Source organism: Miniopterus schreibersii, assembly GCF_964146895.1.
Source record: "Miniopterus schreibersii genome assembly, chromosome: 8".
Classification (NCBI taxonomy): Eukaryota; Metazoa; Chordata; class Mammalia; order Chiroptera; family Miniopteridae; genus Miniopterus; species Miniopterus schreibersii.
The window spans coordinates 12,999,410-13,024,304 of record NC_138109.1 but is presented as its reverse complement, the minus strand read 5'-3'; the positions used below and the strand labels follow the sequence as shown (position 1 = coordinate 13,024,304).

The 24,895-nt window shown below is 49.3% G+C and overlaps 1 protein-coding gene across 1 annotated transcript; it reads left to right on the top strand.

The window, feature by feature from the left end:
- Positions 1-107: 107 nt before the first annotated feature.
- IFNLR1 (interferon lambda receptor 1) lies at positions 108-17,885 on the top strand. Its single transcript, XM_081145655.1, has 7 exons — positions 108-282; positions 3,761-3,884; positions 9,948-10,135; positions 11,470-11,612; positions 13,292-13,451; positions 13,762-13,895; positions 15,154-17,885. The coding sequence occupies exons 1-7, from the start codon at positions 225-227 to the stop codon at positions 15,832-15,834; spliced, it is 1,488 nt and encodes a 495-aa protein (XP_081001781.1). The 5' UTR covers positions 108-224; the 3' UTR covers positions 15,835-17,885.
- Positions 17,886-24,895: the final 7,010 nt, after the last annotated feature.

Sequence of the window (24,895 nt, the reverse complement as noted above, 5' to 3'; positions counted from 1 at the left end):
GGGAGCGGGGAGCGGGGAGCGGGGAGCGGGGAGCGGGGAGCGGGGAGCGGGGAGCGGGTCTCCGGGGGCAGCGCGGCGCCTCCGCGAGAAGCCCCCTCCGAGTCCCCGCCCACGAGGGGCGGGCCCGAGCCTCGGCCTCCCATTGGCTGCCGGTCGCGTCACATGAGCCCGGCGAGCGAGGAGGCGGGACCTGGCCCCTCCGGGCCGGCGGGAGAGCCGCTGACATGACCCGGGCCGGGCTCTGGGCCCTCCTGCTCCTGAGCCTGCCGCTGTCCGCTGGAGGTAAGGGCGCGGGGAGGGTGCGGGGAGGGTGCGGGGAGGGTGGGGGGCCGCGGGGCGCCCACCCTGGGACCCGGAGCCCCGAGGAGGGAGGGGCGCGGACCGAGCCTTCCGGCTGCCACGGCCGCGGAGCGTGGCCACCCCGCCCACTCGCTGACCCAGGTTTCTTCGGAGAATCAAACGGATTCGAGGCTTTGAAATCCCTTTTGCGGGAGAAAACGGTGCCAGTTTCCGAATGCCAGCCCGTTCAGCCCCAGGGGAGCAGGAAACAAGACGCAGCTTGTAAAGTAGCTGCATGTGGAAAGTGCATTGAAAGGTCCCCAGAAAGCTCTGGCTTCTGCATTAAGACCCTCGCTAGTTGGGGTGTCAGACAGAAGTGCCCCCCGCCCCGCAGTCCCTTCCCCTTCCTGCAGCTGGGGTGTCAGGTGGGCCACCTGGCCTGGGGGAGAGGATCTGCCTCAGCCTGTGCCCTGCTGTGATTCTGTCCAGCCACCTGTTTGCTGAGCCCCCCCCCCCGTCCCGCCCTCCCTGCCCCTCCATAAATAAGGTAGCGGGGTACAAAATACCTTGGGATAGGATCAGATCACCAAGTCCCAACCAATCCAGGGAGATGACCCTGAAATTTTCCCCAGGATACCTTCCTAGTTTTAGACTTACAATTTAAGAGCTTAGAAGGGCCCTTGGACATAATCTAAAAATTATATTTAAAGGCAACTTTCACTGAGCAACTCCTTTGTGCCAGGCGCCACATTACTCTATTTAAGCTTCACAGCCCAGCCATCCCATCACGTAGATATTATCTTCTCCTTTTCAGGTGTAGAAACTAAGGCTCAGAGCAATTCAGGGAACTGCCTAACAAGGAAGGCAGAGGCGAGACACCATAGAGAAGACAAGCTGGAGCAAGCATGGCCAGCTTAGACTGTGGGGTGGGTAGCTGGCACAGGGCTGTCCCCACCTAGGTCAGCTCAGGGATGCCCCAGCCCCTGGTTCCACCCAGCAGTGAGTGTTTTTGCAGCTGATGAGGGACAGTATGAGGGAGGGGAGGAGGGGTCCTCTGACCCCCAGTTTCACTGACAAACTCGGTACCTTTCTTGTCTAGACCTAACTGTACTTTGCCTGAGGGATTTTTAATTTGTGCAACACAAACTGGGAGAAAACCCAGAAGCTGGGAGCAGTGACAGCACCAGCATCCCAGTGATCCATTTCCAGCTTAAGCACAAGGATACGATGAAAACAGACACCCGCATTTGGGCCTAAAAGGCCAAGGGTACCCCAGCCAGTGTGGCTCAGCTGTTGAGCGTCAACCTAGGATCCAGGAGATGGCGGTTTGATTCCCTGTCAGGGCACATGCCCGGGTTGCGGGCTCAATCCCCAGTAGGGGGCGTGCAGGAGGCAGCTGATCAATGACTCTCATCATTGATGTTTCTATCTTTCTCTCTTTCTTCCTCTCTCTCAAATCAATAAAGCTATATATATTTTTTTATTTTATTTTTTTTCTTTAAAGGCCAGGGGTAGGGAGCCCAGCTGAGAGCCATCAGTAGAACTGACCCCTCTTTCCCTAATGCCGTTCTGTAACCTGTATGGATTTCTGTCATGGTCCGGGTGGGACTGAATTCTCCATGGCACCATGAGCTCATAGAGGGCAGGAATGGAGCTGTATTCTTCTTTGAAACCTCTGGTAATAGAAGTTGTTGACCAATAAGTCCATTGATGTTGGAAGAATAAAGCTGGACAGGCCTCATGAGAACCTCGAGGAGGCTGTGTAGTCAGGAGCTCAGATTTTGGAGTTGGCTAGGCCTCGATCTGAATTCTAATTCTACATCTTATTTATTTATTTATTGATTGATTGATTGATAATCCTCACCCAGGGATATTGATTTTTAGAGACAATGAGAGGGAAGGAGAGAGGGAAGGAGGGAAGGAGAGAGAGAGGGAGAAAGAGAAACATTGATGTGAGAGAGACACATCAATTGATTGCCTCCCTCATGCACCCTGACCAGGACCGAGGATCGAACCTGCAACCCAGGTAAGTGCCCTTGACGGGGATTCAGACCCATGACCCTTTGGTGTGTGGGCTGACACTCTAACCACTGATCAACACTGGCCAGGGCTGATTCTACAACTTATTAGCCGTGAGGGCCTCCGTTTCCTCATCTATAATGTGATGATCAGAATTAGTACCTACCTCCTAGGGAGTGGGGAGGGTTAAAGAGAAAATGCAGGCAATGTACTTAACATGGTGCCTGGCACGTAGTAGTTGGGACACAATACACGTTAGCTGCTATCATCATTGTCATCATCGTCACTTCTTAGAGATGTCAGAGATGGAGGAAGTGACATCCGAATCGAGTCATTAAAAGATTAGATGATGAACACCAGATAGTCAAAGCCACCTGGGTGCAAAGGCTCCCAAAAGAATGCGGTGGTTGGAGAAGGTCAAGAAAGTAGATTGGCGAAGCCTAATGAACCTGTGGGGAGAGGTTGGCCAGGTGGCCTGACCAGGCCAAGCTAGGCAGGGCCTCGTGGACCTGGATAAGGACTGTGGACTTTATTCCGAAGGCAAGGGAAGGGCGTGAAACTGGGCAGTTGTGTAATCAGATGCATATTTCAGAAGAGTTAACAGAGAGGAGGAGCCAGGGAGGGGAAATAAAGGTGGTCAGGAAAAGTGTCCCCGACACAGTGATACCTGCTGTTCACTTGCGGTTCCCAAAGCATGCCTGGCATTCTTGAGGAAGGGAAAAAAGCCAGTGTGGCCGGAGACGAGGGAGCAAGGGGGAAGTTAGTGGGTCGGCTCGGATAGAGTTGTGTGGGTGATTGTAAAGACTAGATTTTACCTTGAGTGAAATGGGAGCCCTTAGAGGGGGTAAAGCAGAAAGAGTGGCATGATCTGACTTGCATCTTAACTTGTGCTATTGTTTGGAAAACGGACTGAGGAGACAAGGTTGGAAACAGGAAGACCAGGTAGAAGGCCTTTGGAATAATCCAAGTTATCACAATATTTGTTCATTCACGCAACAGGTATTGACTGTGCATCTACTATGTGCAGGGACCATTGCAGGCAGGCTCTGGGGACATGGCTGAGAACCAGACAGAGCACCTGCTCATTGAGACCCTTGGGGCTGTTCCCTCCTGTAGTCCAGGAGACCCAGGAGTCTGTTAGATGGGTCCTGCTCTGTGGTCTGCTGGGACCCTCAGGTGTCAGAGTAAGCAGGAGCTTCCTCTTAAGGCACACGTGGGCTGCTGAGGCCTGGGGGGGGTGTGGGGCTGCAGTACAGCCGGTCATGGCGTGGCTGTCATGGGGATCCTGACCCTCAGGTTCCCAGCCTCCCCCGTCCCCCACGCTTCAGCCGCTCCAGATGGCTCCTGGTTCCTCAAACCCATTGAGTGCGTGACTGCCTGACATGCCACTCTTCAGCTCAGAATGGCTGAAGTCAAGACCAGCAGGAGCTCCAGGCTTCATGACCTCTTTTTTCCCCCCTAGGGAGACCCCATCTGGCCCCTCCCCAGAATGTGACGCTGCTCTCCCGGAACTTCAGTGTATACCTGACGTGGCTCCCAGGGCCTGGCAACCCCCAGAATGTGACCTATCTTGTGGCCTATCATAGGTAACGAGGAGCCTCCAGGCTGGTGGGTGGGAAGACTGAGGAGGTAGGCGGGGGTAGGAGGGGTGTCTCTGGTGTTTCAGTGTGGGCGGCATTTGCTGGATTTCTAGGTACCTCGGGATATGGCATGTGGCAGGTACTTGGAGAGGGCGCTTGATAAAGGTCTGGAGGTGGGATTGAGGTTGAATGAAGAACAGTGCACAGGTGACAGACCTTCCAGGGGTGAGGGTGGATCTTTGAGAAAATTCAAAGCAGGGTTTGGGTCAAGCTATGAAGGCCCCGTGAGGGGATTTGTGGCGGCCTGGATTCAGCGCTTGAAGTTGTTTCAGCAGATAAGGGAGGGCGAATGGGTCTCCTGCAGAGCCTGTGTTGGGCATCACTAGGTGTCACCCTTTTCCCCAGAGAACCCACACAGAGACTTGGGGTCCCTCCCAACTTGGCAGGCCAGACAGCCACTACTCACCCAGAGGTATCTCAGAATGTGAACAGCTTCACCATCCTTGCACATAGGTGGGAATCATGTGAGGTTCTCTAGTAGGAGAATAAGATGAGAAAAGCAGGTACTCAGGAAGATTGATCTAGAACTGGTGAGGAGGGAGGGGGAAGCTGGAAGGGGAGGACACTGCCATGTCCTCAGGACCTACCATGTGCCAACTGAGTGCTAAGGGCGTTGCATGAATATTTCACTCCCTCCCAGCATCGCCAGGCAGGCAGGTAGGCACTGCACCTCCCCCATATTAGAGGTGAGGAAACTGGGCTCAGAGAGGTGCCAGGGTTTGCCCGAGGACACTGGTGATGGAGCCAGAAAAAAATCTCAAGTCTGTCTGACCCCAAAGCTTGTGCTCCTCCCGTTCCATCATTGTCCCTCTACCCAAAGCACCCAGATGCGAGTGATGGGGGCCTGGCTTGGAGGACAGACTGCAAGAGAGCTTCCCAAAGAAAGAACTGTATAAAACTGTATCAGGAGGCAGAACACATGTCGTATGGAGTGTGCGTTTGCTGTTAGGTCAACACTGAGGCAATACATTAATCGTATTTAATCTCACACAGTCCTCTGAGGAAGGATGCAGTAGCTGCACTCTGCAGTTGAGGAAATTGAAGCACCAGGAGTGTGTTTTGCTCAGAGCCGCACTGCCGGGAAGAGTGGGGCTGGGGTAAATTGATTAAAGATCTCAAAGGCCCCTTGCAATGTTCTCCGTCTCTCTTACACTCCTTAAACACCTGTGACAATCGCCAAATGGTAACATTCTAGTTGTTAGTTTTCATTTTGTAGTTGGAATTATTTTATAAAGGGATGCTTTCCCTATGTAGTATCTGATCTTCAGAGGTTCTTTTCAAATAGGCCAGACAGAATAAATGCTTAATTTTTTTCCTCTTATTTACCAGTTTTCTAGATAATGAATTGGTCCCCTATCATCTCCCAGTGGTGGTGGATTCATGTTTCTTTTTATTATCATTATGAACTCAAGCATTTAAACGCATCTGATGGTTTCAATCTGTTGCAACTTACTCTACTCAATGAAGCTTGAGTTGTCCCATCTTTGGCCAGCGAAAGGCTCTTCAGATTGGCTCCTGAGTCCTTCCCACTTGACCCTGGTAGTCTTTGATATCTTTATTGTCATGACAAGATGTTCCAGGCTCCTTCGCACAATTCCTAACCTAAAATTTTAGAATCAGCCATTTCTCCATTTAGTAGGGAATAGTTTTAAAGAGCACAGTCTGCCCGGACAGCGTGGCTCAGCGGTTGAGCATCGACCTAGGATCCAGGAGATCGGGGTTTGATTCCCAGTCAGGGCACATGCCCGGGTTGTGGGCTTGACCCCCAGTAGGGGGCGTGCAGGAGGCAGTTAATCAGTGACTCTCATTATTGATGTTTCTATCTCTCTCTCTCCCTCTCCCTTCCTCTCTAATTCAACAAATAATTTTTTTTTTTTTTAAAAAGAGCACAGTCTGTGTGCTTGTTATACTGATCACTACTTAGCTGTTGCTTTTAGATCTTTTCCTGGCTTTTCCTGGAGATGGCTGATTAAATCTACAAGTCATAACCAAGCTCTCTTTATCAAAAAATTTTTCAGCCACGCTCTTGGCATTGTCTCCAGAATGTGCTTTCTCATCTTTTGCAATATACATAAGCTGAGAATTTTTCAAATACTCAATTTTTGCTTAACAGTAGTTTCTTCAACTTATTGCGCTCCTCTCTCATTTTACTATATAGGCAGTAAGGAGAAACCAGGTTACATCTTTAACACTTTGCTGAGAAATCTCCTCAGCTAAATGCCCAAGGTCGTCGCTTTTAGCTTCTACTTTCCGCAAAACACTAGAAAAAGATTCACCCACGTTCTTTGCCTCTTTGTACCAGTGATCACCTTTCCTTCAGTTTCCAGTAAGACATTCCTCCTTTCCACCTGAGATCTCCCCAGAATCACCTTGAACTTCCATGTTCCTGCCAACAGTCTCTTCGAGGCAGTCTAGACTTTTTTCCAGCATGCGCCTCAAAACTCTTCCAGCCTCTACCCATGACCTGGTTGCAAAACCACTTCCACATTTTTAGCTGTTTGTTACATTAGCTCCCCACTGTGGTACAAAAAGCTGAGTCCTTTTAATCTAGTTTGCTAAGGCTGCCATAACGAAACATTGTAGACTGAGGCTTACACGACAGAAATTCATTTCTCACAGTTCTGGAGGCTGGCCATCCAAGATCAAGGTGTTGGCACGTTTGCTTTCTCCTGAGGCCTCTCTCCTTGGCTTGCAGATGACCACCTCCTCACCTGGCCTTTTCTCTGTGTGTAAGCATCCCTGGTGGCCCTTCCTCCTCTTATAAGAATACCAGTCTTACTGGTTTAGGGCCCCACCCTTACGACCGAATTTAATATTAATTACATTTTTAAAGGCCCTGTCTCCAAATACAGTAGTCAAACCTTATCCATGGTTTGGCTTTCTGGTGGTTTCAGTTACCTGAGGCCAATCGTGGTTGAAAAATATTAAATGGAAAATTCCAGGAATAAATAATTCATAAGTGTTAAATTGCATGCCATTCTGAGTAGCGTGATGAAACGTGGCACTGTCCGGCTCCATTCTGGGAAATGAATCATCCCTTGGTCTAGCATGTCCATGCTGTATGCGCTATCCACCTGTCAGTCACTTAGTAGCCATCATGATTATTAGTTTGGTTATCAGAGACAGAAAGACCACATTCACTAACTTTTATTACAGTATATTGTTATAGTTCTGTTTTATTATTATTGTTACTCTTACTGTGCCTCATTTATAAATTAAACGTTATCATAGATATGCATGTATAGGAAAAAACATATATATAGGGTTTGATACTATCAGCAGTTTCAGGGGGGTCTTGGAACATGTCCCCCTCAAATAACGGGGGACTACTATACAGTCACATTGGGGGTTAGGGCTTCAATATACAAATATGGAGGGAACACAATTTAGTACCTAATAAACTGGATTTCATTAAATTTAAAACTTTTGCTCTTCAAAAAAAGCCTGAGGAAAATGAAAAAGCCAGCAACTGAGGAAAAATACTCACAATATACACACTGACAAAGGACTTGTATCCAAAATAAAGAACCCCCACATCTCCATAAGAAGACAAATCACCCAAAAAGATTTGAAAAGTCACTTCACAAAAGAAGATACGTGAATGGCCAGTAAGCACATAAAAAATTGTTCAGTATCATTAGTCTTTAGGAAAATGTAAATTAAAGCTACAATGAGACACTGCTACGCACCCACTAGAATGGTGAAATTAAAAGGACTGACAATACTAAGTGCTGTCAAGCATGTGGAGTAACTGGAACTCTCAGACATTGTTGATGGGAAAGTACAAAGGTACAGTCATTTGGAAAACAGCTTGACAGTTTCTTATAGTTACACATTCAGTTTATCAAATCTCCCAGTTTCTACTCCCAGATCTTTACCCAAGAGAAATAAAAATGTCCATGTAGAGACTTACACATGAATGTTCATAGCTGCTGAATTCACAATAGCCCTCTTATGGACTGGATTATTTCCCTTCATCCCCATATATATATAATTATAATTATATGTTAAAGCTCTATGTGACTGTATTTGGAATAGGGCTTTTAAAGAGATAATTAAGATTAAATTTGGTCATAAGGGTGGGGCCCTAACCCAATAGGATTAGTGTCTTTATAAGAAGACAAAGGGAAAACAGGGATGCTCACACACAGAGAAAAGGCCCTGTAAGGACACAGAGAGAAAGAAAGCCACCTGCAAGCCAAGGAGAGAGGCCTCAGGAGGAAGCAAACTTGCAGACACCTTGATCTTGGGCTTCTAGATTCAGAACCGTGAGAAATAACTTTCTGTTCTTTAGCCACCTAGTCTGGTATTATCATGGCAGCCAAAACTGACTAATTCATCAGGTTTCTTTTTTTCAGGGTAAAGGCTTTCAGTGTCCATAGAAATACTTGGCCGACTCATGGTCATGAAGATAGTTTTATAATTTTAGCATTTACATTTCTGTTCTTTTTTAAAAAAGCTTTTCTTCTTTTTACTTTCTGTTTCTTTTAAGACAGTATCTGTTGTATTAACTTGCTCTTTTATTCTAGTTTATTCATTTCTGAAGTGAGGTTTTTTAAAAATCTCATTTTTTTCTAAGCCTCTCTGTTTTATGTTGTTCTTTCATGTGTTGTATCATTTTTTAGTGTCTTTCGGACCATTTTGAAGGAGTAGGTTACAGCTTTGATCTGTTCATGTATGGGTGTTGTGGTTTTTGGGTTTTTTTGCATGTATTTCCTGACTTCTTCAGCTGATTGCTCATTAGCTTATTAATTTCTATCCTTTCTTATTTTATGCATATTTAGAGCTGTATTTACCCTCTAAGTATTATTTAGCTATATCTCAGATTCTTATTTATATTATATTTGTAATCATTTAGTTTTAGATATTTACTAATTTCCATTATAATTCTTTCTTTGATCCATGAGTTATTTAAAAACATTTAAAAATTTTCAACCTTTCTTTAGTTTTCTTTGCTTTAGTGACTTTTAGCTGTATTATTTGCAAACAGAGGAAACCGTTTATGAGATAACTATTCTTTGAAATTTCTTGAGAGTTGTTTTATTTTTGTTAATACTTGTTAATATTTTTAATATGTTATTAATGTTCATGTGTGGCTTAACCAGTTTGTTCAGTTTGTTCTATATGTGTTCATTAGACCAACTTCGATAATTATGTTGTTCATTTTTTACATATTTTTTATTCTTTTTCTTTGTTCAGTTGTCAATTAGTGAGTCAGTTGTACTAAAATTTTTCTCGTTATAATTATGGGTTTTCTGTTTCTTCCTGTAGTTTGTCTACTTTTGCTCCAAAATATATCCTGAATTCAACCCCTTCTCCCAAGTCTACCGCCATTCTCTCTGGGATCATTGCTGCAGCCTCCTAGCTGGCTCATCAGTGATCTTTTAAAAACATAAATTAGATCAGTCCCCTATTCAGAACCTTCCAGTGGCTTCCTGTCACACTTGGAATAAAATCCAAATTCCTTACCAAGATGGTGAAGCCCACCCGCTCTACCCATCTTCACCCCATCTGTGCACAACTCCTCCCTCCCTTGTCCACTGGGTTTCGGCCACATTAGTCTCCTTGCTAGTGTGTCCCCCTGTGACATCCACACAGCCCCCAGCAGGGTGGCCGGCACACAACAGGTGGTCAGTCCATAAATGCCTGAATGAATAAACATGTGGAAAATTGTCACTAGCACTGGCAGTAGCAGCCACCGTGACCCATGGCAGGTGAGGAGCCTGGGCCCAGGGCTGGTTACCTGCAGAGGGTCCCCGCGCTGGTGAGGACCGGAGCCACAGTTCCCGCCCACGTGTGTATCCTTGGAGCCTGAGCTCCTAACTGGACTGTTCTCGTTCTGTCGCAACCAAAGGCTGGCTTCTTGGACAGATGGACGGATGGAGGACAGATGGGTAGATGAGTGAATGGACCAGGCGGAATGGAGGGACGAGTGATCCCGTGTTCTCTAAGTTCCCTTGCCCCAGGAGGCTGAGTCCACGGCCCAGGCTCTTCTCTTTCCTCCCTCAGCTCTGCAACAACCTCCAAACGGTGGCGGAAAGTGGACAGGTGTGCAGGAACCCAAGAGCTGACATGTTCTCTGATGTGCCTGAAGAATCAGGACCTATACAACAAGTTCAAGGGGCGCGTGCGGGTGGTTTCAGCCAGCACCAAGTCCCCCTGGGTGGAGTCCAAGTACCTGGAGTACCTTTTTGAAGGTAGGTGTACAGGTAAGGGACCGAGTGGGAGGCTTTCTGTCCAAGAACTTGGTTCAGAGGCAGGCACTGCTGTGCAACCATCTGTCTCCCACTTCCCCAAAGCAGAGACCAGCCCTGTGGGGCAGCCACCATGGGCCACACAGCCTGCCTTCGTGGCAGGGAGTTAGGGGAGTGCCACACTGCCAGCAGCTCAGCTTACCCGTCCTGCTGTGATATTTATGATCTTCTATTGAGCACAACTTTGGTGTCATGAGCTCAACAGGCACTTATACTAGGAAAGAAGCAAGTATGGATGGAGAGATGGATAGGAAGGCAAGGCAGCTGGGCGGATCAGTGGTTAGAGAGCAGAGAAGCAAGGCTGGCGGCCTGGGAAGGGCGGGGGGAGGCAAAAGAGGCAAGAACAAACGGAGGAAGGAAAGGCAAGGAGGAAAGATATATGGAAAGGAAAGAAGAATAGATGGGTGAGTAGAAAAGTAGGCTGATTGGCTAGAAAGGATGGATAGGAGGAAGGAATATTGGTTGGAAAGGAAGGGTGGGAAGGCAGGAAGACGGGCTGCCGGCCAGAAGAAGGATGGATGAACCTCTGGAATGGTTGGATAGGTAGGAACGAGATAGAAATGGAGGGAAAGATGCAGAGAGGAGATGACCTTTGTAAATTAAATTTTTTGCCGCCTCCTCCCTGAAGCTCTCCTGATTCTCCCACAGCACACCCTAAGCCTGAATGAGCCTTCCTGCCTTTTTCTGCCCTCCACTGTGGCCCTGGTCACTTTCTCTCTTGAGTTTTGGCAGTTTGCATATTTCATTTCCCCCTAATTTCTTTCAGTTCCTGCACGTCAGGATCCATAAAGGCCTCATCTCCCCATTACCCTCAGCTCCTTGCTCAGAGCTTAATACATAGTCAGTATCCCCTGGACTCTGACCTGTAGCCCTGTGAGATAATAAACTTGTGTTGTTTTAAGCCACTAAGTTTGTGTTAGAGCAGCTGTAGAAAACTGATACACAAGGGCAGGATTCTGGCAGACCAGTGGTATGCGAAGGGTACTCAGGTAGAAGGGACAAATTGAATAAAGGTAGGTTAACTGTGACCTTGACCTCTTTAAGCCTCAGTTTCCCCTTCTTTAAAATGGGACTATCTCCCATGGACACTGCAGGGCTTAAATAAAATGGCTGGGAGGCTCCTGATGCATAGTAGGTGCTAGACAAACAGTGGTGCCATGTTCCCCTTCCCAGGAGAGCTCCCTGGGCTAGGTGAGGAGCAGGCTCGCCTGGAGGCAGGGGCGTGGGTGCACTGTGGCCCCAGAGGGTACTGACAAGTCCTGTTCTGTTTCTGCCAGTGGAGCCGGCCCCGCCCATCCTGGTAGTTACTCGGGCAGAGGAGATCCTGAAGGTCAATGCTACATACCAGCTGCCCCCCTGCATGCCCTCATCGAATCTGAAGTATGAGGTGGATTTCTGGAAGGAGGGGACTGGGAACAAGGTGGGAAGCCCCTTTTCTGCTCCCTTGCTGTTCCCCCTTCCCCCACCAACCCCAGTGCTCCTCACCCTCCCAGCCTACTACCTGCACACCTCCTCCAGGAAGCCTTCCCTATATACCCCTCACTCTTAGCATACCTCTGACTCTGCATAGTGTGAATGGCCTGTGGGCCCCCCCCGCCGCCCTTCTCCTCCTAAGAGGCCAAGGACAGGGCATTTTGTCCCTGTTACAGGTGGTAACAGCACAGCAGTTTTCTACCTGATATTTTTTAAAATTATGAAACCTTTTTAAAAAAAATAAAATCTGATTGAAGTATGGCAAGCTATAGGAGGTCTGCTTACCAAGCCACCAGATTCATTATAGAAAAATCAGAAAATACACATAAACTCTATGGGGAAAACCAAAAGTATCAGAGATGACCACAAATAAGTCTTTGGTGTCTATCTAGACTTGTTTTCTATGGGCGCATGTGTGTATGTCTGTATGTATTTATGGTAGGATTGGCAAACTTTTTCTGTAAAGGACCAGATAGTAAGTATTTGTGGCTTTGCAGATCATATGGTCTGTCACAGCTACTCAACTCTGCATCCGCAACACAAAAGGAACCAGAGACACTATGTAAATGCACAGGCTTAGGTGTTTTCCAACGAAACTGTTGCCAAAAAAGCTGGCAGCCAGATTTGCCCACAGGCTGTATGGTTGACTGATCCCATCCTATTTTATTTTTTCTTTCATTGAACCAACATTCACACTCCTGACCCCCTGCATCCTCTGGATCCTAGGATGTACACCTTCACCTGATGTGGTCCATGCCTTCTGGAACCTTACAAATATTCTAGACCGGCGCTGTCCAATCGAAATGTAATGCAGCCCTGGCTGGTGTGGCTCAGTTGGCTGGGCGTCATCCCATGCACGTAAAGGCTGCCAGTTCAATTTCCAGTCAGGCACATGCCCGGAAGGGGGCATGCAGGAGGCAGCCAATCTGTGTTCCACTCTTGCATTGATGTTTCTCTCTCTCTCCCTTTCTCTCTGAAAAATCCATAAAAATATTTTAAAAAAAAAGAAATGCAAACCACATATGTAATTTTAAGTTTCCTTGTAAATTAAGTAAAGAGAAACAGGTGAATTTAATTTTTGTAATTTATTTCATCCAACATAATGTTATCATTTTAACATATAATTAATATAAAAATTATTGAGATATTTGACATTCTTTTTTACTTAGTCTTTGAAAGCCGGCATGTATTTTATACTCAGAGTCCATCCTAGTTTGGACTAGTGCTCAGGAGCCACGTGTGGCCAGTTGTCACTGTATTGGATGGGCAGCCCTAGAGTTTTCTGGCAGCGATGGCTGAGTGATGTCCCCCTCTCCCCCAAGTACATTGGGAGGCCCTTAGCGTAGGAAGCCTGAGGAATATGTCTCTCAAAGGGAAGACCAGCAGGCCCTGGGCATGGGGCAGGGAGTGACCCAGAATGGCAGGGGTGCTTTTGAACCCTGACCATCTCTACCTCAAAATTCAGCAGAAAGGAAACCAGATGGTGCTGTGAAAAGCTGCCTTAACATTTGAACTTGACTGTAGGAAAAGAAGATGCTGGATCCTGCCTGCCAGCCCCACCCCGTCCTGGCTGTACAGAGCCGGTTCCCACAGCAGCCTGCTCACCTCTGCTTCTTACTCCAACAGACCCGATTTCCAGCCACCCTGCATGGCCAGCCAGTCCAGATCCCCCTCCAGCTGGATACCGGTGGACACCACTGCATCAGCGCCAGAACCATCTACACCTTCGGTGACCCTAAATACAGCGAGTTCTCCAAGCCCACCTGCTTCTCCCTGGAGACCCCAGGTGGGTGCAAAGTGGTACAGAATCGAGGACTTTTTCCCTGAGCGTCAGGATCTTCATAATGTGGTAGTTAAGAGCATGAGTCTGGAGACAGGCTCACCTCGATTAAAATCCTGGCTCTACCACACCCACTGTGCACCTTTGGGCAGCTTCCATAACCCTTCTGATTCTTAGTTTCCACAATCTGTAGCATGGGTTTATTCTTATGAGGATTAAATAGGATGATGTACACATGTGAGGTCCTCGGGACATATGCAGTTGCTAGACAGGAGCCATTGTTGTTGTTTCAGTAATTATTATTATTTTTGCCTAGGAGTCAACTGGGCATTCCTGGTGCTGCTCCCACTTCTGCTGCCCCTGCTGTTGGTTATTGCCACAGGGCATGTGATCTGGAAGAGCTTTGCAAGGAACCCCTGGCTGCAGCGGACAAAGATGCCACAGGCTCTAGTATGGCAAATCTGGGGATGTGCATCGGGGGGGGGGGGGTGTTGAGTAAGGAAGTAGGACTGGACTTAGAGGTAGTTTAGGGAGAATATTATCAAGATGGCCCAAACTGCAAGACTTCTCCTTTCTTTGTGTCTAAATTTCCACTATTAGTAATTCATTCCTTTGGCATCAAATTCAAATACCTGGGAGGGAGAAGTGCCTTAAGTCCCTGTTAGTTAAATAACTTCATCTCTGCTAAGGATTTGTCAGGTGCCAAGAGCAGAGCCCCCACCCTTGGGACTCAGGAGAGATGCCCAAAAGGGGAAGGGAGAGATGTCAAAAGGGGAAGTCTTAGAAGGGTCCCAACACTTAGTTCACAATCTACCCCAGGGTGGATCTTGCCTCAGCTGACCCTGGAATTTCCTCACTTGTCTGCTGGCTCACTCCCTTAGAATGCGGAGGCCAGCTGGGGCAGGGAAGCCTGGGGAGGTCGGGTGGGTCAGACTTGTTCAGATGAGGGCCTGGTGAGGGAGGCTGGGCCATAGTGAGGCTCAGTGGGCTCTTGGGCTGGGTGGGGGCTTTGAGGATAGATTCTGAGTGTCTCTGCTACGTGGGAAGGAGTATTTAAAAAATATTTAAATATATATATATATATATCTTTATTGATTTCAGAGAGAGGGAGGGAGGGAGAGAGAGAAAACATGAATGATGAGAGAGTCATGATTGATCTGCTGCTCCCTGCACACCCCTGCTGGAGATCGAGCCCACAACCCGGGCATGTGCCCTGACCGAGAATCGAACCATGATCTCCTGGATCCTAGGTCGATGCTTAACCTTTATTTTTAAAACTTTATTTTTAAAGTTCCTTCCAGCAGCTGGCACCTGCATCCTGGGAGCTGTCTCTGGCCTCTGGTGTCCACTCTGCCTGTGCACGTGGCAGGCTACAAGTGCCAGGGAGGTGGCACTGCTTCCACTCCTCCCTCCCCTCCCCTGATGGTGCTCTGAGATATGGGCACTGCAGTGGCTCCCTGAGTCTCCAGCAGGGTTAAGCTGGAGCTGCCTTAGAAGTAACTTGCCTGATAACACCCATTTTAGTGGCCACCGCCCCACCCACCCTCCCGGTCTCATTTGCTCACTCCCTTCTTGGCCTTTCCTGGGACCACTTCCCAAAGAAACCATTTATATTTGCATCACTGTCTCAGGGGAACCCCAATTAGAGAACAGTCATGCCTGGGGGGAAGCCTGAACTTTCTGTTCTTGTCTCCCCTCCCCCAATCAGGAATTTTCTGGACACAGACACCCCGTGGCAACCTTTCAGCCGAGTGTTCCAGAGTCCCTGGATGACTTGACCCTCTGTCCCCAAAAGAAATGGACCAGAAGGGTCAGACTGAGCCCTAGAGGCAGGGCCCCAGCCACCATCCTGGCAGGACCAGGGGAGGACACAGACGACAACATCAGTCTCCAGCCCTACCTGACGGCCTCCTGTTTCCTGGAGCAGGAGCAGCAGAGCCCGGGGCACCCCGAGGCAGGGCTCCAGGCCGGCGAAGGCTGTCCTGCTTGGGGTGCCTCAGACGGAAGCTGGGCCAGCACCGTCGGCTCCTCCCTCCTGGATGAGGCTGGGTCCTCTGGCTGTTTGGCCAACAAGGGTTGGAGCAGGTGTCAGGAGCCTCTCCCACTCCTCGACTTCTCCAAGGACTTGGGTTCCCTGGAGGAGCTCCAGAGAGAGGACATCTCCTGGGCCAACTGGGGCTCCTCTTCACCAAGGCTGGATCTGGTCCCTGGGGAGCCTCCAGTTTCTCTTCGGACACTGAAGCTCTGGGACAGCAACACAGAGGAGGAGGAGGAGGGGGAGGAGGAGGGGGAGGAGAGTGGGAGGGAATCAGACACTGAGGACAGTGGTGCCGGCAGCTGGGGGACCGAAGCCTGGAGTAGGACACTGGGGCATTACATGGCCAGGTGAGCTGTCCCCCAGCTTCCTGCCGAATCTGGTGCTACTGAGCTTCCTGAGGGCCCAAGATGACACCGAGACTCGAAGGCCTGGGAGCATCGTGCTGGGGCGGCCGAGTGTTTTTGCAGCGCTCCCAGAGCCCCGGCTGGAGGCTCTTTGTTGGCTGGGGTGAGCAGTGAGACGTCACCCCGTCCTCTGACCCACCAGCTATGGGCTGAGCTCCAAGAGGACTAGAGAATAGGATGGGCTGAGGTCCGACCACCCCACTGTCCCTGGACAACATGGAACAGGTGAGGCTGGGTCACAGTGGACATCAAGGGCTGACACCACAAGGGGCCATCTGGGTTGGGGGGAGGACATTTGGGGGCAGAGCTGTATTAGAGCCTCCTGCCTTTCTCCAACATGCTCCTCCCCAGGCCTTGGCGTCCTGATTCACGAGTCCCTAGGGTGGGCCCAGTGAGGAAATATCTAGTTCGCAGAGGGTGTTGGAGGAGAAGGGGAGGGGCGGCCGTCATTCAAACCCCAGCCTCCAGTCGTGAATTGCACAGGGTTACTCTCAGGCAGACCTGGGTCCAGGTCCCAGCTCTGCCATATCCAGGCCTTGTGACCTTGGGTAAACCGCTTTCCTTCTCTGTACCTGGGTTTCCTCATCTGCAGCTCCCAGCTGGGGTGTGGGGCGGGTCCTGGGAGAAAGAGGCGTGTGACGTGGTGGCTGGTAGGACCCTCCATCTGCCCAGGCTCTGTGGAGACCTCTGGGCATCTCACACCTGTGACCCTTGAACTCAGAGCACCTGGAAGCATTCGCCTCTTAGCTTGTGTCCCCTCATCTACCTCATGTCTTCTACCTTTGCTGTCTCCACCTCCTGGTCAGAAAACGGGGTTCTCAGAAGCCAGAACTCAGCCAAGGGGGACCTTGGTCCCACTTCCTTTTTCCAGTAAAAAAACAAATGACCCATCTTCCAGGGGGTCTGATTTGTTGGGGGTGAGGCAGCAACTGGCAGGGAATTGGCCTCCTGGGCTCCGGGCCAATTCCCAGGCAAATGCCCAGACTAAGGCTGAAGTTCTTTCTGGGACCCAGCCGGGCTGCTTTCTGAAGGTAAACTTCATGTGTGTGTTTGTTTTTTTTTAAACTAAAAGTCTTATCACTCTCACAAAAGAATCACTTTATCTCTATGATTAAACCTTGGGATTTTTTTTAAGCTCCCCCCCCCCCCCAAAGTTTAATTTCAGAGACAATCTGAGCTTTTTAGTAATTCTGAATTCCAGCTCCTTTATAGTCATTAAATCATTTAAAAACTGTAGGAAACATTAGGAAAGAGCATGATAACCAATATAATAACCTGTCGGGTGTGCTCAGCATTAACTGTTTGCAAAGCCCTGTCATATACACAGTCCAGGGCCACACCCAAGGGACAGCAGGTAAAGATGCCTGACGCCTCAGGTTAAAGCAGCCTCATAATTCTGAGCACAGTTGACTCGGAAGAGGTGAGGGGCGCTGACCCCCACACACAGTGGAAAATTCAGACAACTTTCAAATCCACCGAAAACTTCAATCATACCTCAGAATCCGCGGGGGGATTGGTTCCAGGACCAGTCCCCCCTGCGGATACCAAAATCCATGCATGTTCAAGCCCCTAATAATAAATGGAATAGACCAGTGCATACAGTTCGGCCCTCCGCATCCGTGAATTCCAAGCCAGGGATCAAAAATACCATTTTTCCATCAGCGTTTGGTTGAATCTGTGGATACAAAACCCAGGGATGCGAATGGCCGATTGTATACAGGGGTGGGCAAAAGTAGGTTTACAGTGGCAATACAAATACAATAAATAAAAATACAAGAATTAACTCACATACAACTGTATTTATTGAAAAAAATCTGCATATAAATGGACCCGAGCTGTTCAAACCCATGTTGTTCAGGGGTCAACTGTACTGAGATTATATATTAGGTTTTTGTATTTATTTCTAACTTTCTATGTTTATATCATATTTAAATAATTTCTTAATGTTCATTGGTATCCTGTCTCAAATAAAGAGCTCTATTTTTAGAGAAAAAGGCAGAACTGAATGGAAAAGTGTGTGTTTTTATTTCTCAAAGGCTCCTCACCACTCCGCTAGCTGTTTAGACCACAAGGGGTTGTGTCCCCAGCCGCTGACCCAGAGACCAAGATTTCAGAGTACAAAGCCCTGCAGTCGTTCCAGTAGGGGAAGCCACACAAGAGGAAGGACAGCCAGTCTAGGTGCAAAATCAAACAGGTCACTGCCCCGGGCAACTGGGGCCCTGTCCTTCTGAGGAGCATTGGGACCAATGTTCAGTGTTGGACACCCCCCAGGTTTGTCTGCCAGGGGCAGGAGCTGGGGAATCGATCTTCCAGCTCTTGTCAGTCCTGTGCAGAGGGCTGCTCCCTCCCAGAGAGTTGCAGGTACTTAACAGTTGGAATCCATCAAGGTGAGCGCCGGGGGGTGGGGGCAGGACACCCACATCACCTGCTACAGTGAGGCCAGAGCTGTGCCCACCACCCTGGCAGCTCACCCTACTGCAACTCATGGAAGGATACAGAGCATATTCAGCTTCTGGCCTTGCAAACCCAAACTCATTCCAGTAGATCGCTAATGGATCCTGTCAGGCCACCTGGTAACCACCCAGATTGTCACCATTTACTGATGCCATCGCAGGCACTAGATCCAAGCTGAGCTGACCCAAGTCCCTTTCCCTGGAATTCAGAAGTCTTCCTGGCTGGCTGAGCCTGGACCAGGTTCCAACCTACTACTGCCCAGCTTTCCACTCTGAGAAATGGGAAAATCAAGTATGCGGAAGAGACGAGAATGAGGCCGCCACGAAGCTGCTGAGATGAGAAATGATCAACCCTGCTTCCGATCCATTCTTGCAGCCCAGTGGCAGCCCTGTCATTGTCAGCTTCCCTGCAGCCCAGTTTTAAGCCATCTCCCAGGACCTATTACATACAACCAAATGTCCTTGCCAATCCACATTATGTGCATATGGCAGCTTGTGGTCAGGTTGGGCATCTGCCCCCTTGGATGGGTGTGCAGTAGGTCCTTTCCAGAACACAGGGCAGAACTTCCTCTGCAGGTGACCCCCAGCTGCCTCCCACCCTGCCCTCCGATGCCAGGTCACCTCTGAGCTGCTCTTGGCCTGTTGGTGGCAGCTTCTAGGTAGTGGTGGGTTGGCAGGGCTGCTGGGTCACACAGGTTCTTACAAGAACAGTGCTCAGGGGGCTGGGAGAGGGGAGGTTTGGGGTAATGGATGTCACATCCTTAGAACTCCTTTAGGGAAGGGACTGTTTTGCTCCTGGCACCAGCACCTGGCCCACGGTGGAAGCTTGGTATTGAATCAGCGAATGAAGGAATGATGTATGAATTGATGTACGAATTGGAGTCAGTAAGGAGCTGGCTGTGGCTGACTTATATTTTTATATGACTAACAGGAATTATGAGGGCCAGAGGTCTTGGGTTAGAGGATACCATCTCAGATCCCAAATTCTTGTCGCACGTGGATGACTGCTCTTCCTCAGCCCAGCATCTGGCCCGAGGTGAGGCCATCAGTGCTGCTCAGAGAGGAAAATGGCAAGGGAGGGGCCCAAGTGGGAGCAGAACAGCACCTGATCCCCTGACGGTAACTGTTTTTCGTATGACTTAGCACTTGGTGGATGGCTGCTTGCTTACATCTCCCTTGAGCTCATTCCTGTGTGTACAATGTGATAAAAGGGGGAGAAAAAAAAGAAAAAAAACACAGGCCAGAAGTTACATCTCTATCTAATGAGTGAGTCAGATTCATGAGTCAATTACTCAAGAGCTACTGGTTGCCGCCGGGACCCACTTCAGCCCAGGGAGCCCCACCTCTTGGCATGTGATGATACAGGATACAGAGGTGACAGCTTCTATTGCTTGTCAAGACTCTTTTTTCCCCCTTGCTGCCTCTCTAGGTAGGCGAGGAGGAGAAGCTGGGAATCCCGAGGTGGGAATGCCCCCGCGTATATTCTCCTGGTGGGAACACCTTCAGCAGGTGGTGGGAGGCCCCTCCAGGGGCTGACGCCTTCAGGGTGAGTCTCACTGGGTCTTGCACTGCATGCCTCCCCCCACCCAACTCTAAGCCTCAGCTTCTCTGGGCACTAAATGGACCGTCTGGGAAGCCAGGTCTCAGCAGGGGCTCAGCATCCCTCCCCCACTCCCATGTTTGAGCCTTCATGGACACCCCTCTTCTAAATAATCCTTACTCAAGCTCAATGCCTAAACTCCGGGGTGCGATGGCCGCACTCCTTGGTCCCTGGGATTTGGCCTCAAGCACTAATGTCAGCTCAGACTTCTAAGGGGACACTTATCGCTGTCCTCGTTGCCCCTCCCACCATCCCCACCCCGACACACCCAGGAGTGTGGGGTTTCCCCAGAGTTTTCAAGGGACCTCTCTTGGACTTGGTTCCTTGTCTTATGACAGAGGAGACATGCAGCAGGAAGCCTCCTCCTCAGAAACTGGGGAGACATCAGCTGCTTTTAACCTTCCAGCAACCCCAGGAGCGGAGACGATTACTTCCCTTTTGTGGCTGAGAAAGCTGAGGGGGAGGTGAAGCGACCTGCACACTGGGCAAGTGGCAGAGCCAGGACTCAAAGCTGGGCCTGCTGCCCAAAGCCCAATCCTGTTCACTGCCTGCCTCCCAGGGCCCCTGTGAAACTGCTCCCCCAATCCTGGCATGAGACGTGGGGTCTTTTTAATGATTTTATGAAGAAGCGTAGTCTTATAAGCGTGTAATAAGCTTCAAGAACTCCTTACTCTGAGAGAGCTGAAATGATAAGCAGAGTCAATAACTGCTGAGCTCACCCAGCTGGCGTGACTCAGCGATGCATCGACCTAGGATCCAGGAGATCGCGGTTCCATTTCCAGGTCAGGGCACATGCCCGGGTTGTGGGCTCGATCCCCAGTGGGGAGCATGCAGGAGGCAGCCGATCAATGACTCTCTCATCATTGACGTTTCAATCTCTCTCCCTCTCCCTGCCTCTCTCTAAAATCAATAAGGCATATTTAAAAATAATAACTGCTGAGCTGAATTTGTGTTTGTGTCACCAACAATAGCCATGAAGGGAATTCTGCAATGTCAGGAGAGGTTTCCAACCCCAAAGTGACATAAAAACAGAAGCCATTCAAGTTCCAAGGGCCATTAGGGGACTTCTAGACCAAGCCTCCATTACAGACAGAAAAACTGAGGCCCAGAGAGGAGATGAGACCAAGCCAAGGTCATTTGGAGTCAGGTGCAAGGTAAGGGCAAGAGCCAGGATCCCAACGTGGAACAGCTAAGTCCGTGTCCCTGGTTGACACAGCCCAGGCTTGGAGACTCCAAAGTGAGTCTGGCTCTCAGGCTTTTCTCTAAGAAGAGGCTCTGGGGCTGGTTGCCAAAGCTTCATTCCTTGCCCTCCCCATCCGTGAGTGATCAGGGACCCCCATCAGGCTCTCTCACTGCTGTGCCACCAACCACAGAGATGGCATAGCACTCCCCTTCCCCCCAAGCACACCCCACTGTCAATGTTCTTGCTTCTGCAGAACAGGCCCTGGGGTCCCTGCGTGTTGAAAGAAGGGACAGGAGCAGGTCACATTCCTGAGTATTTGTCATTCTAGGATATGTTTTTTCTACAGCTTAGGGATGTCCCACGGCCAATATCGAAACCCTGGCCAGTTCACCCAGCTCACTCATTCAGTCAACAGACATTACCAGGTACCTGCTCTGTGCCAGCTCGTGGTGGATGCTGAGATGTCAAAGAAAGCAAGTTACATACTTGGTCCCCATAACCGATGGCAGAAGGAAAAAATAATATGGTGCAATGCACACTAAGATGAGGGAGGAGCACAGAGCCGGGGCTCCTAACCCGCCCAGATCAGTGGCTCACATAGGCAAGGCTTCCTGGAGGAAATGAATTTGAGAAGAGATCTGAAGAAGGAACAGAAATCAGACAGGGAAAGGCGGGTGGGAAGGGTGTTCTGGGCAACTGGTACAGCTTGTACAAAGCCTCAGAGGCAAGACAATGCAATGTGCGTTGGAGACATTTATCAGAGAGAAAACAGGTGCTTTTCCTGGTAGTCCCGGCCAGAGAGAACCAGCAGGTGGATCTGCTGCTGTAAAGGTCAATTCCACACGTCAACACTGTACAGTTCTCTGTGTTCATCACGTGGAGGGTGCGGAAAAATACAAGGTGTGCTCTTTGCACTCAGAACATCTTGTCTCTTGCTGGGGAGACAAGAAGCATGGACTTTTAGAGGCCAGAGAATAAAGTGACCTATGGACCATGTACAGTGGTCACAGCCTCTCACTGACGTATGGAATTGACCCCCAGCAACCAAGAGCAGCCCATCTTCGGCCACGCCATCAGAACAAGTGCTATTTCCTTCCATCCAAAGAAATGTGCCTTCTTCGCCTCTCCCCTCACAGGCCGCCTGGTTTTCCTGTTTAGAGGCAGTTACTCAAAGGGGGACTAGACCCTTCTCCATGTGGCAGCCCCTTTGGTATTTGAAGTTGGTCCTCTTGTCTCACCTTGCCCCAACCTGAGCCTCTCCTTTCCAGTCTTAAACAAGAGCATAACTGAAGAATAATACTGGGAAATGCCAAAGGCACACAGACTAGAGCTCTAGAAGGATTTAAAAAGTGAAAGTGTGGTGGGCTGGAGTTGCCACAACATCACGCAGCAGGAGAAACCATCTCTGGGGATTTCGAATAAGTGGGAGTTTGCCTGAGGGAGAGGACATGGCATTCCAAGAGCAGGGTGCAGCCCAGCCAAAGGCACGGCTTTTTTTTATTACAGTTCACAGTCAATATTATTTTGTTTTAATCTCAGGCGCACAGCACAGCGATCAGGCAATCATACACTTCGCAAAGTCACTCCTTTCACGCCTGTTTGTTTTGTTCATTGACCTTGCCTTTTCTTAATACAAAGCATTTCCTAGAAAAACTAGAAAATGCAGACGAGCAAAGGAAAGGAAATAAAAACTGCCTGCAGTTCTACTACCACCCAAAGATAACTGCATTAATATTTTCATATTAGATCTTTCGAGAGTTTTTCTCTACGTGGGTGCGTATGTGTTTCACCCAGGCTTGTGCTCTACAAGGCGTATGATGCGCTTCTTTCCACTTGATGGAAAGAAGCCATCAGAACAAGTGCTAGCCGCAGGACAATTGTCTCCAGCATTAGTGTGAAGGCTGCTTTCATCTTGCGATGGGTGGACGTACCATACTCATTCAACCAAACCCCTATGGTTGGAGGTGGAGACTGTTTTTGTTTTTTTACTATTAGAAATGAAATCTGCATGTTCCCAAGTTCTCTAACAATTCAGGTATCTTCCTTCCCATAACTCCTACATAACCACAGTCCCTCAGAACGATGGGAAATCTAGCTCTTCCATCAAGTTTCTCCCTCCAGGGGCTTCTGAGAGTCCCCAAGGACGGTTTCGTGTCCCACAGATCAGTCCTCCTTGCAAGGCAGCCAACGTGGCTCCGGTGACTGCTCCTCTCCCTTTGTAACCTGTTTCTCTGGCCATGGTCTCCCTACACCACCTTGTCACTGAAGTCATCGAAGGCCCTGCATCCATCACGGTCCATTCAGGAGCACAGAAACCTCTCAAGTCTTTCAATGCAAGGGCCTTTAATACAGGTGGTTGGCGACCCAGATGATGGAAGAGCTGATAATCCAAGCAGGAAGCTGCTCCACCCTTTGAGCTAAAGGGGAAAACTAGGGGAGAGGAGATAGAGAGATGTTGTTACCAGGAGCTGGCCACCGGACAGAAAGATGTTGGTGGCTGGCTGCCTGGCCGCAGGGAGCTAGAGCTCCAGACGACACACAGCCATTGCTGGGGATGCCACTCAAAGCAAAGAAAGAGGGGAAGAAATACCCTGCCTTCCCTCCTTCACCTCTCCCTTCTTTCTCCAGTGCCCCCCATTGGCCAAACCTCTCAGAAGGCAGCTGACAAAGGAGTCTGGGAAATGTAGTGTCCTGTAATTACAGGACATGACTGGCACGGGCCAGTCTTAAATTCTCCCAAAGCACAGCTCAAATTTGGCTGTTTTGTCAAATGAACTTTACCAAAGACTGAGGGCTGATAGAAAACAATTACAACACAGGAAAGAACAGCTTAAATACAGGTCCCTGGTTATCACAGCCTCGCTTAGGAGCCAGCTCTCCTGCTATTGGCCTCAGCCTGCTGTGTCAGCCAAACTCTCCCCAGGGACAGAGAGCTATGGTCATGTCTACCCTAACCAGAGTCCAAGCCCCTTCAGTTTTCCCAGTGAGAAAGAGAAAATATTTCCTAAGCTATTGAGGAAATTCTTTCCTAAATCCCCATTCCAGTGAACTTCACGTTAATCCCTATGGACACAGCACTTGGTAGAACGATAGCTCGGGTGAACCTTCATTGTCCCAAACTAAAGGCCCATTCATGAATTCTGCCCCCATCTTTAGCACAATAGAGTCACTGAAGTTTGAGATCGCGCCCCCCCCCCCCAAACCTTTAGCAGATCCCAGACCCCAAAGGCTCAAGGTGAGAGTGCCCTGGCTTCTCACCCCAGCAATCTCTCTAGGAGGGAGACTATTCGCATCCCATCATCCAGCATGGGGACCTGCTTTGATATGGGGCACAGGAGGGACAGCAGACACCCTATACCTCCTCCTGCCAGAACAAAGCCAAGGAATCATTGCTTTTCCCTTGGCACAAGGAACATTCTGGAATACATTTTCTGCTCCCTGGTCCAGTGATTTTCCTCAAGGTAAATCCCTGAGAATGGAATTTCTGGAGCAACATGTATGTGTTATAGGCTTCTTTTTTTTTTTTTTTTTCAATCCTCACCTGAGGATATTTTTTTCTATTGCTTTTTCAGAATGGAATGGAGAGAGAGAGAGGAACATTGATGTGAGACAGACACATCAGTTGGTTGCTTCCCGCACGTGCCCTGGCTGGGGCCGGGGATCGAGCCTGCAACCGAGGTACATGCCCTTGGCTGGAATCGAACCCGGTTCCCTTCAGTCAGAGGGCCGATGCTCTAACCACTGAGCAAAACCAGCCAGGGCACCTGTTACA